General features: G+C 37.3%; 1 protein-coding gene across 1 annotated transcript; it reads right to left on the reverse strand.

Moving 5' to 3' along the window:
* Positions 1-892: 892 nt before the first annotated feature.
* Positions 893-11,893, reverse strand: LOC137931124 (cytochrome P450 4V2-like). The gene is made up of 10 exons (XM_068774524.1): positions 11,737-11,893; positions 10,737-10,826; positions 10,178-10,288; positions 8,914-9,099; positions 7,705-7,901; positions 7,189-7,240; positions 3,957-4,140; positions 2,952-3,103; positions 1,515-1,691; positions 893-1,092 (listed from the first exon to the last, which is right to left on the reverse strand). Exons 1-10 carry the CDS (start codon positions 11,891-11,893, stop codon positions 893-895), a joined length of 1,506 nt encoding a protein of 501 aa, XP_068630625.1.
* Positions 11,894-12,287: the final 394 nt, after the last annotated feature.

A 12,287-nucleotide genomic window follows, 5' to 3' on the forward strand; every position in this document is an offset into this window, starting at 1 on the left:
CCCTATGTTTTGTGGGACAGGGACTTTATGGGCTAATTTATTTAATTTTTCACAGAATTTTTATTATTTTCTTTCTCTTCTTTCATACTTCACATTGTCTTTCGGTCTATTCTTTCATTCCACAATTCTACTGTCTTTCCCTTTTGCTCTTTATCACCTTTCATTCATTCCTCATTTCTTTTTACATTTTCTTAAATTACAGTGTTATTTTATATCACATTTTTATTACTTAGATTCTATAATTATTTTATATCACAGTTTTATAATTTATTTGCTTTTATTTTGTCTTTATTATCTATTTATTTGCAATATTTACTTTTTATTTCTTTCTATAGCATTATTTATAATTTTTTTACAGAGGGTGATGAATGAATTTTTGGTCTCTTTTTCGCTTATCAGGGAGGCTATTGACTCCTCCCTGATTTTTACGCCAGCCTAACTCTACTCTGGAATTGAAACGTACACTACGTTTTAACTCACACTTACATTATCAATTTGGGAATGAGTATATTCATAGAATATCTAAAGTAGACATAGCCAAGTGAATTAGCAAGAAGAAGCGACAATGAGCTGCTTACAGAGTAACTTTAAAGTTCTGGAATGAAAACCACGAACCGGCAAGTACATTGCAGGGTGATCATCTACGAAGTGAACATATGGCTTTATCAAGGTTGCCGGAAGATGCCGGATGCAGAGCGCTTCCATCCGGCGCTGCTGGAAATAATTGAGGAATGTCTTTCTCCAGCTGTAGATGACCTACTACCTGCCTGGCTGCAAAAACCTTTGCTTATTTTGAATATACATTTAGAAATTAACAATTTTGTTTTTCAGTGAGTAATATATTTCAAACAATTAACAAACTGTATTATTTCAAATAAACTTAAATGCGTGGTTATATTCTTGGCTCCAGGCGCACCAGGTAGTTGTCCAAGTTCCTCATCATGATGTCGTAAGTGACGCGCAGCTCCCCGCCGGCGCCGCCGTCTGCCCCGCCCGCACCGCTCGCCGCCGGCAGCAGGCGGTGCCGGCGCAGAACCGTCGCCAGGACTGCCTTCATCGACATCATCCCGTACTGCATAAAAGGGATACATCCTGCATAAAAGGGACTCAGATCTCTAATTTTGAGTAAGAAGAATGAGTAGGAATTCTTGTAAGAGAATCATATAACAATCTTAAGTGCATACAGAAATCGAGCCTCCTCACATGTTTATTTTCTTTATCATTGTCGCATTTGTGGCGCACGAACAGCTTAGTTAATGTTTTTTATTTGATATTAAGTTTTAAGAGATACCTACGAAGGGAACCTCTGCGTTACATATAATATTTTAACGCTTCTCTAGACTAACAGAACTTTTGCGGGGGGATTATTCATAGTGATCATTTATGCACGCGATGAGACGAATGCCAGGAGCGCCACAACCAAAGCTGTCGCTAGCATTTGTATTTGGAATGGTGGTTAAGGGATTCCGAGCGTCACTCTTGTGTGGACTTTCTTTTCTGTCATCATAACTGACCGATGCAGTTCCGGGGCCCGAAGCTGAAGGGCATGAAGGCGGTGTTGCGATGGATCGAGTTGTTCAAGAAGCGCTCGGGGCGGAAGCTCTCTGCGTCGGCCCAGTGCCGCGGGCTGCGGTGCAGCGCCCAAATGTTCACCAGCGCATCCGAGCCCTCCACCAGCCTCACTCCGGATGCTGCAATTTGTTTACGTTTACTTTCTCTTACGGTACCATACCGATTGATATATAACTTTTATTCTACAATTACATCATAAATTTTTAATTCATAATATCAATTTTAGAATTTAGTTTGCACGTTTAATAATAAATTTTCCTCGCAGAAGTACGTTTGTTCGGGCACAACTGCGGAGCTTTTTCGCCGTTAGATAATAGTGTACCGACATTATGTTCAGTTCCGGTTCCAGGAGCATTCTAGTGAGCGAAAATTTTATATATAATAGAAAAACGATTTTTGTAGACTTATGAATGAAAAATAATTGCCGAAGCAACCCATACCGCCGAAGACCGGCATATATGCCATAACATAGTGTGCGACGAACTTTCCAGAAAGGGTCACGATCCTCAGTGGTGATCGATGCGACAAAAGGAGAAGAAGGATTCTATACAAATTTCAATGTTCAGGACCGTAATGTAATGCGTGTCATCTTATTACCAGTTGGCTTTCATAGGAGCAGTTGTGATCATGGGGGAATCACGGTAGTACAGTTTCTCGCAATCTATGTTGTCTAAGGCACTTCACACTCACAGGTTAATGGGCGATGTATTAATCTGTGAGTGCGAAAATAATTGTTGTGCACAATTGTATAAAGCTAGCAGACCAAAGGGCGATAATAATTTTAAATTATTCAATAACATATCATTACATTGTTTTCTGGTGGGCTATAATTAAACTTGTAAAGTATTTCAGTTTCTTCCTGGAATCATAAAGGAATTATGAATATGTCATTACCTACATATGTAGTATAGTTTATTATACACAGGGATGGTTTGTACCTGGTTGTAAAAAGTGAAAATTGTTAAATAAATACATTTAAAAAACTTTTATGTTATACGGTTTTTTGATACCCATATGGTGGTGGTTGTGGAAAAATATGTACCTAGTCCGCTATATTGGAACGGCGTCCATCTTTAATTTTAAATTTTGACATAATCATCGTGTTTTACTAGTGTAGCCCTTTCATTTGTTACCCATATTGAGGGGGTTAAGGAAAAATATGTAATCGGCCATTTTGTATCGGCGGCCATCTTAGATTTATAATGTTATTGATTTTATTATATTGTATTGTCATCTAAATTAAATGTGTGTACAAAATTTCACATCAATCTAAAAACGGGAAGATGCTTAAATGTCAATTTCTAATTTTGACCCAAATAAATAAACAAATTCCGTACGGGTCGAGCTAAATAAAACTGTTTAATAAGCGTAATACACACGTAAGGTGACGTCCTTGTCCAAAGTCCTAGAGATGACTGCAACGGGCGGGTACAGCCGCATGGACTCCTTGATCACTGCTTCTAGATAGTTGAGCTTCGGCAGATCCTCGGCCGTCACAACGCGGCTGGTGTCGCCGAACACTTCGCGCAACCTGCCGCTCTACTTGTTAGGTATTACATATTAACTTGATGTCACAGAATAGTGGCCGAGTAATCATGATCGTAGGGGTTGCCTACATTGCACGACCCTTTTCAAATTGCCTTCGCCTACTTTGACTGTCTAAGTAGAATCTTGCTGAATGAGCTAAATTCTCCTCGAAAGCTTCCACGGACTAGAGCTGTCCAGGCCCAGGAGCTTCGTCAATGTCGGTGCTTACGCGATGAGACACCACTGTTACCGGCATTGACACACCGAGGTTAATCATTGTTCTATAAAATTTGAGATTAAGTTGTAATGAACTACATTTTTTCTTCATCATCATCATTTAATTTAAAAGGCTTAAGAAAAAAAAATCTCTTTTTTCTGTTATGTACATACCTAATAAAACTACTAGGATTCATTGAAAAGATTCTGAAAATTTTATCTGGCTAGCAATACTAGAGCAAGTTAAAAAAAGTAATTCAGAGAAGGTGCAGCGAAATGTCAACATTTCAATTATTGATGGACAAGACTAGACAGTATCGGTCATCGTAGCGATCTTTGGGGCAGGCCTATATCTTGCCGGGGGCGTCTATGACGTTAGCTTTGAGGTGGCTGGGTGCAGAGGGCGCCTAACCTAAGGTCACTTTTAAAGTTCGAAGCCCGAGGGCTCCCGGAGGAATTCGCGGGTCATGTTGCTACATGTTACGGTTTTGGCAGATTGGGAGGCCGCAGTTCTCTTAGATCGCTCCGGTGAACACTCCATAGGTTCAGAGTAGTATTAACTTAAATATTGTCATATCTCTTAGCATAGGCAGCGAAATGGTTACCACCAGAAATTGATAAGGATTTGATAGAAAGCATACTCTTCATAGACTTTATCCTGCACGCGTTGGTGAACAGCCATCAGTACTGCGGTAAAGCAGATGCCCACCGCCGAGGTGTCGGTGCCGGCCAGCACCAGCACGAGCGCCTCCTCCAGCAGCTGCTCGTCTGACAGCCCGCCTCCGCAGATCATCGACTCCAGGAAGGCTTGGCATCGCACCTCACCTGCAACCAGTTGCTTAATAACATTTTTTTCTATAAAAATCATATAAACGTATTTTAAATATGTAATACAGACTAAATGGTTATTGTCATTTGAATTAGCATAAAGTTTTAAGATTTTTATGTCTTCTTCTAATCACCTTTATTCATGTGGTCACACTGAAACTGTTTGAATGCGTCAGGTCAATAATTATACCAATAATAAATACCAATGAATAAATAATACCAATTTCATTATATTTTTTTATTAATTTCCTAATATTTTGTACGTCCTAAAATAAAAAATGTCAATTGCGCGTCTGAACTTGATCCGTTTCGGTTATTTTTCTCAGCAAAGTGTTTGAACCTTCGATTATTTTCGAACGATTTCCCCATCTAGACGACAGGAATAGTAATAAAAGTCTATCTTAAAGTGCGATGCAATTATCGTGACTTCTATTTTCTATTAGCATTAAATAGTGTAGAAAGACATTCTGGCAACTGCCTTTAGGTATATCACAATTCTAACCTGGTACTACCCGGTGCTACCATAAATATTGTTACAAAGAAACACAACATTTCATAAAGTATGTAACTTTTATTAGTATTACAATGTGTTATTTTAATACATTAATATAAAACCAATAAACATATTTAGTGTATTCGAAGTCGTTCGTACCCTATTCTTTTTTTAAATTATTCGTTAAAAAATGACCAGTGCATCTCTTATAGGCTGCAAATCCTGATTTATCTTTTAAAACTAGGTGCTATCTTCATTTATCGAACCATAATCTTTTACTTTCGGATAGAATTTTTTCAAATTCTTTGCCTTACTTCATTGATCGCCTTTATTGTATGAACAATACGTGGACGGCCACATCTCTTGCTGTCACAAACAGAAGTTTCATTGTATCTATCAATACCCCGGTACACAAAAATTTGCCTAATACCAAGCGTACGGAGGATTTTAATATTTATATTTCGCATACCTACTTCGTGCGACCCAATCATAGCGATTTGGTTCGCTTTATCACCCCACTTCATTTTTATGTCACAAATATTTAACAGTACATTGGCGCAAAAATTAGAAAACACAATGAGCTATCATATAGAAAAGATTCTTAATTCAAAAGTATAATTTTGCTTACTTTTCATTAAAACGGTACTTATAGCCAGAATTAGTATAATATGTATGTATATATAAATATATATATATATATATATATATATATATATATATATATATGTGTGTGTGAGATAGTATACCTTTACTACATTTAATTAGATATAGACATCTAAGAAATGTTGCGAAAAAATATCTGTTGCTACCTCGCTCTAGCAAAAACGTTATAACGACCGAAAAAGTTAATTTAAAAAAGGTTAACGGAAGTAATTCGATCATTACCCATTAATATTAACATAAATATAAAACAACAGCTACATATAAAAAAACTTTTTAAAAAATTAAATTAGTATATGTATATTGTATAGTATTAACTAAATAAGTGCCATCTCTCGGTAAAATAAACAACGTTTAACTTCACCTGTGACATTGACTTGTGCTGAATCTGTATTATCACGCTAGATGGCACTAAATAAAATTATAATTTTTACATATAAATTCCAGCGTCTAAATCGACCAGTATTTTATATTCTTAACAAATAAATTAGAAAGCCGTTTTCATATTTTTATTATTTTTTTATACTTACTACTGTAATATTTGTTTAATCATAAATTATGTTTTAATACAACATAACTTTTAATATCCCTATTACTTAATATATATTTAAAATTCTTGTAGAACTACTTATCTAATGCCTTTGGGTTGTTAATACAATGAAAGATAGAAGCAGCGGTGTAAAATACTCGGATCCTTCTTGATGACTCTGTGTTTAGAGTTGCTTGTGGTTTTTAGCAAGCCGTATTATGGAGCTATTAACGATAATATTGTAATTGATATTATCCTGTGTATTAATTATATGTAGCCTTCATTGATAAAGTCAAAAAATTACAATGCAATGGATAAGTTTCTTATGAGCAACTAGTATTAACCCTGCAATTATGTTTGAAATAGTCACGTTCAAGCGAGGGTGATCAGGGTCAGCCTGCGTTACTCTGAACCACAAAGTAGCCCTCGCTTCGAAAACGTACACTACACTCCAGCTACAACACTATACACCTACTTGGGTATAGTCCCTCTGTGTAAAAGTCATCGTTGTAACTGGAATACAATCTGGCTGTGTAAATTTTTAGCTCACGGACCTTTGTTTTCGTGAACACAATTTCGATGAGCTGCACAGAGCCTAAATTGGCTAGCAGCGTTAAACCATACACATAGTATAGTATGTGAAGTAGAGTTCAAGTGTTAAAAATAAAGAAGCTTTTACTTTGTCGGCAATTTTGTATTTTCATTGCGAGAGGTTCTCTATCCTAAATGATATTAATCTGTTTCGTGAAGTAAGCCGCGTGACTGTTCCATACGGAACGGTATTACAGAATACTTGTATTATTAGTTACAAGACTATTTATATATGCACCGGAATGATATGAAGGTATGCCACTTAAAGCGTTACTCGAAGTTCTTCGCCTGATATTCATTCTTTGCTTTACGAGTGTCGTCGGTCGAGTCCTACAGGTTAGCAACTGGCCATAACAAATGTCGGTTCAAGTGTATCAGTTTCATGAATGAGACTTCATTCGAAGAGAATTGAGAATCATTAGCCTATTACTCCTCCAGAGCAATGGTAGCCCAGGGATAAAGTACTTAGACCTGCTATAGATTCCACTTTGTAAATTGATTACATAGAATTTTCACTTCTCATAAGTATCCAAAGGATAGGCAGCAGTGTCCTTTGTATACCACAATACTAAACTGTGAACGCCAACCCTCCTGCCAAGCGTTGCGATGATGGTACATTCCCTATAGACATCTTTAAGGGAGGCCTGTACCTAGTATTTGGCATCTGTGGGTTGAAACGACGACGACAAACGACTTTTATTGTTATTGTACTTATATATTCCTTCATTATTTGCATTAGACGTCTTTATTAACGGAATATTAATTTACTTACCCTTGTCACAAGTCGTCAACATTTCCTGTTCTCTTCGTTTAGACTGGATAATCTGCAACGGAATATTTTTTCTAATTGGAAGGATTATTTTTCGATAATTAAGTTTGGAAATTAATTGCTCTACTACAGTAAGGACATTGTTAGTTGTAACCACAACACTCTTCTGAGTTAGTTATGTGCTCTTCTCTGAAGAGAGTGCGTTTAGAATCCTCGTTGCTATATTTATGGAATTTTTTTCTTCCAATATTGAAGAACTCAACTACCGGATTCTGATAAATGTAAATGATCATAAAGAGAGAACCATCATCATCGCTACATTCATAGGATGTCCACAGCTGGACATCGGCCTCCACTAGATTTCAAATAGGACCGGTTAAAATCAACTTACAATCAGTCTTAAAGTCATCTGTCTATATGATGTCTATGATCTTCAACCCAAAACGGGGAAACGAACGGTAATACATACAAAAAAATAACTCAAAAAGTTTTTCTGAACTGTTCTATATTAACCCATACCTGATTAACAAAACTGTGAATATACTTCTTGTGTTTTTCTAGCTTTGCATACGCAGGCAAAACTTTGTACAGCGCGTCGATCTGCAGCCAGGGCTGGCACGTGCGCGCCGCCACCAGCCGGCAGTACTCGTTGAATCTCTCCACGAACAGCTTGTGTGACAGCTTTTGTGTGTTGACTTCCACACCTAGTATTGTCTCTGACACACCGAACATAATCATTTATAAATCAAATTTGGCAAATATGAAATAAAGTTTTCGGCCCAAGCCCAGACAGATATTCAAACAAATATATAGAAGAATATTTTTAAAGAAATATAAAATGTGTCAATGTATATTTGTAATGATGTATATTTGTAATGATGTAATGGGTTGACTGGTACAAAATGCGTGTAATAAATTAAGCCTGCGGCTGCATACAAGTCGTATAAAGGGTAAGTAATTAAATTTTATGACTCGGAAGGTCTAGGGAAAATTCTATGTGACAATACATGGCCCTGAAAGGTGGTGGTTCAAATCGGAAGTGAGGAAATCTAACTGAAAAACGAATGAACGAAAAGAGATTGACAAAATAAAGTGGCAGTGTGTAGGCCACTAAGGACGCCTTAAAATCCTGGAATGGAAACCGATGACTGTCATGCTCAGCATAGGAGTCAATCCAGGAGGTAGACAGACGCCTTTGTTAAGGTAGTCGGAAGTAGGTCGCGCGGCGCAAGCTGCTTCTAGCGGGTACTGTTGAAAATCTATGTAGGAGGCCTATGGTCTACAGTAGACGACATGTGGCTAATGATTTTAAAATTACCTTTGTTTAACAAATTATAAATTATACAAATAGCTTATAAGCAACTTTTTTATTACAATATTTCAGGGCTGAATTAACTTTATTTGGTAATGTATTAAATAATTATTTTTAGACTAAAATATTTACTTGGTATGTTAGCAATTACTTTTTTGATTAAAAAATAACAATAAAATGTATTATAATAAATACACTTTATAATAAATAAAGATGGTTAAATAGTGAAGCATTTAAAGTTTCCTTCTTTGATTAAAGAGAGGGTAAGGGCCACGATGGCCAGTTTGGTAAAGTAACATCATTTACGTAGGTTTCAATCTTTTGCCTAAAACATTAGAAAAGGAACAGTTGTATTGCTTTTATGTTTGTCCCAATGTGTACATGTTTCGCGCACGTGAGTACACTTAGGCACACACCACAAACGGAGGCGATTGAATACGCAGTGAAGGACTTCCAAAGGGAGAACGACTGTTGCCCATGCGCGGCGTCCAACTGTTCCGCCAACTCCTCGCTCCGCTGCGCGAACACCGCCACGAAACTCCGGAGGTTCTTCGAGGAGAAGGTAGGAGCTACGAGCCTTCGACGCGGCCGCCAAATGTTCACTAAAATCATGTAAATAAATATATATATATATATATATATATATACATATACATATACATATACATATATATATATATACATATACATATACATATATATATATATATACATATACATATACATATATATATATAACACATGCATTGCCAATGATGACTGGGCCCGATGTGCCGGCAGCTTTTTTCTTACTCTGAGCTCCATTAGCAAGATCATGGTCGCTCAACAGATCATGAAAAGAGTTATACATGGCATTGATCTAAAAGTTCAAACCAGAAGTAAGAAAATACTTATACGAACGAAAGTACTATGCCCAGCGGATTTGTATATTGTATGTCAGTGGGCAAGCCATATAGTATACAGAATCTGGCTCCTGGGTGCTAACGATGGATGTTGTCTTATTGGTCGTTCGCTTATAACAAAGTTGCCCCAAACTATTTTGTGTCGTATTGATATTATAAGTTAGTGTGATGTAAGTAAATAGGTACTATCGGTGTATGTGCTGAGATCCACTATCGCGGACCCCCCATTTTCATTTTATGGACCCCCAAATTTTTTTTTGTTGACGTAGACCCCTTGCAGGTTGTCATAGACCCCTAGGGGTCTAAATCCCTGGCTTATAAGGTGGTCAGATTGACTGACCTCGTTAAAGTCATTGGAAGATGCTGGATGCGGGCCGATTTCAGCTGGTCCTGTCAGAAATCTGTGCTGCAGGCCTATGTCCAACTCTGGACGTCGTACGCCGAAATGATAACATATTAAATGCAATGTTTACATATTAAAGATAATTAGTCTTAACAGTTTTTAAGCAATTCTAGCAAGAAAACTACAGGGCCTATTATGACTTGACGTGGTCAAATAAAATACTCCTATTTAGCATTGTGGGAATGCGCATATATAGGTCAACAAAATCGCATTGAAACTTACAGCGCAAAACAGCTGTGACGCAATTTACGAGGTAAAATAACGCAGCGGTTTTACACCGCGCAGAAGTCACGGTTAATAACATGGCCAACACTGCTTATGAATGTTTATTACTTAACTAAAATCTTAATCTTAATCACTTTAATGGAATATTACCGGGCGCGATCAGGATGCCGTTGCCAAGGAGATGTTGGAAGGTAGCGACGAAGGCGCCTTTCCCCAAACACGTCTTAAGAACTAACTCTGCTGCCGCCGGGTCTGCAATCACTGCAAGATCACACTGGTACAATATTCCAATCTATATGATAAATAACAATTTTGTTCTGCGGTTCTGCAGAAAATATTTCTGTAGTTGATAGTTGAACAACTGAAGTTCCAGAACTTTGATAAAGTCGTGTGTGAGCTAGTGTATACAAACCTGCTTTATGGGATTTTTCGTATCGACTTGGAACATGATCTCATTAATCAAACTTTTCGGACCTTTAGGTCTGTGTACTTCTTTATATGTATTGTATATTACATAATAAACTGTAGTTTAATTGTTATAAATACAAGAATTTTAACATGTAAATATAAATATTTGGTTGGAATACTTCCGAATCAAATCAAGTTTGAATGTATCGTGTAATCGTGTGGTGTACATGATATTAAATTTAACCAAATCTTCTTGAATAAATTGTGCTTTTACAACACGCCTCGGCTTTATTCCAAATACCTGTGTAGTAGCTGGAACCGAACCACAGACTGGTCACTCCGTTGTTTCTGATCGCTTCCATCCCGAACGCTTTGAATGCAGTCATTCGATCTATGAAAGATATAATAATTTAAAATCTATTTGTAAATTTCATGCGCCTTGTGTTTCAGCATTGCTTACCAAAATCAAACTTATGGAATATTAAAATCTAGCAAATTATATATAATAAAACATTCGCAAACTTGAAACTTTATCATATGGTATCGAACAAAATATATTCCTCTACTAGTTGAAGGCATAAGGGAGATGAAACATAGATGTAAATTTCCGATATCCCATGAGTTCACAATCGTCGGGCAGTTCGAGTGTCCTGGTACAGTACTCGGGTCTGAAATCATATTTAGATTTAGCATTATCATTACCTTTACCGACCACGTGACCATATTTTACAACCCCACAAATGCAGCTTTGGAAGGCCGTCACAGAAGCTGATGTTTGATTTAGTCAAGTCTAAACCTTTTTGCAGGTTATACACCTTCCGATCCTTTTTTTTGGTATTTTGGGGGAATCTTCTAGATGAACATTAGATACCCTACCCTCTGGAGGAAGGACAGGATTATGTGGGATTCCTACCCACTAAACTTTCTCGGCGGTCGCAACTGCCTCTCAGTACTTCGTCAAGACACATCCCAGGAGGAAGCTGTTCCTTTCCCGGCATCCTTGTCGTACCTCAGCAAAACGAGACCACTTGGCGTTGTTGTCCTTCTCTGCCTTTGCTAAACTTCAACGGTTGACGCTTTTAGTGAAGGCTAATGGGACTAAAATCTCTCTCAGAGCGAGATGATATGTGTAAATAGAGGAGAGTGCATTCGTGAAGTATAATTCATGACCAGAAAAACTGGCAAGCTCTGGAACAGGCATTTGCTGAAACCTTACTGGCTGAAACTTTTAGCACAGGGTATCCAAAATTAGTGATAATAAAATGTTATATGTTAGGAGTGAATAACAGACATGAGGATACCTTGACTGCTGCCAGCGAACATGTAGCTGTGCCCTAGAAACGGCAGCGCGAGCTGATTGCTGCCGGTGATGGCCGAAAGACGAAGCATCTTCCTCAACCTCCACCGTCGCACCAACAGATAGAGAATCAAAATTACTGCAAATAATTGGGGAAACATTTCTGACGAGATTCAATGTCTTAAACGAATGACAAGACATCCATAATAAGTCTGGGAAATTTTAAAATGCATTTACATTAAGCACATAATTAAGTTTTAAGATAAGACGGTCACGTTTGTTTTAATGTTTATTGCTAATTGCTTTCTTCTTACATTAATTGTCATTTAAGAGACCTACTGAAGATTACTTACTTAACTAAGTCCACGGAAACTGTGAAACTCTCAAGTATTCATAGATGTTCATGATCGTATCCCCTAGACAAGACACGGTTAAATTGTCTAAAGTTCCTCTCATTTAGGGTAACTATAATACAGACTAAGAGTATGTTACCAACATAGTTCACGGAGTAATTTCAGCGGTGTTTATTAAAAAGAAATGTCAGATTTGCTGATC

This window comes from Battus philenor, unplaced genomic scaffold (genome assembly GCF_028537555.1).
Source record: "Battus philenor isolate CCGP_79_NKW_IND1 unplaced genomic scaffold, ilBatPhil1.0.hap1 SCAF_7, whole genome shotgun sequence".
NCBI lineage: Eukaryota > Metazoa > Arthropoda > Insecta > Lepidoptera > Papilionidae > Battus > Battus philenor.

Coding starts and splice junctions, on each gene's coding strand:
- LOC137931124 (XM_068774524.1), bottom strand. CDS start 11,893: ATGTTTCCCCAATTATTTGCAGTAATTTTGATTCTCTATCTGTTGGTG. Junction 7,241..7,704: donor TTCACAGTTTTGTTAATCAG/GTATGGGTTAAT, acceptor ATTCCGTTGCAG/ATTATCCAGTCTAAACGAAG. Junction 4,141..7,188: donor GTTGACGACTTGTGACAAGG/GTAAGTAAATTA, acceptor AACTGGTTGCAG/GTGAGGTGCGATGCCAAGCC.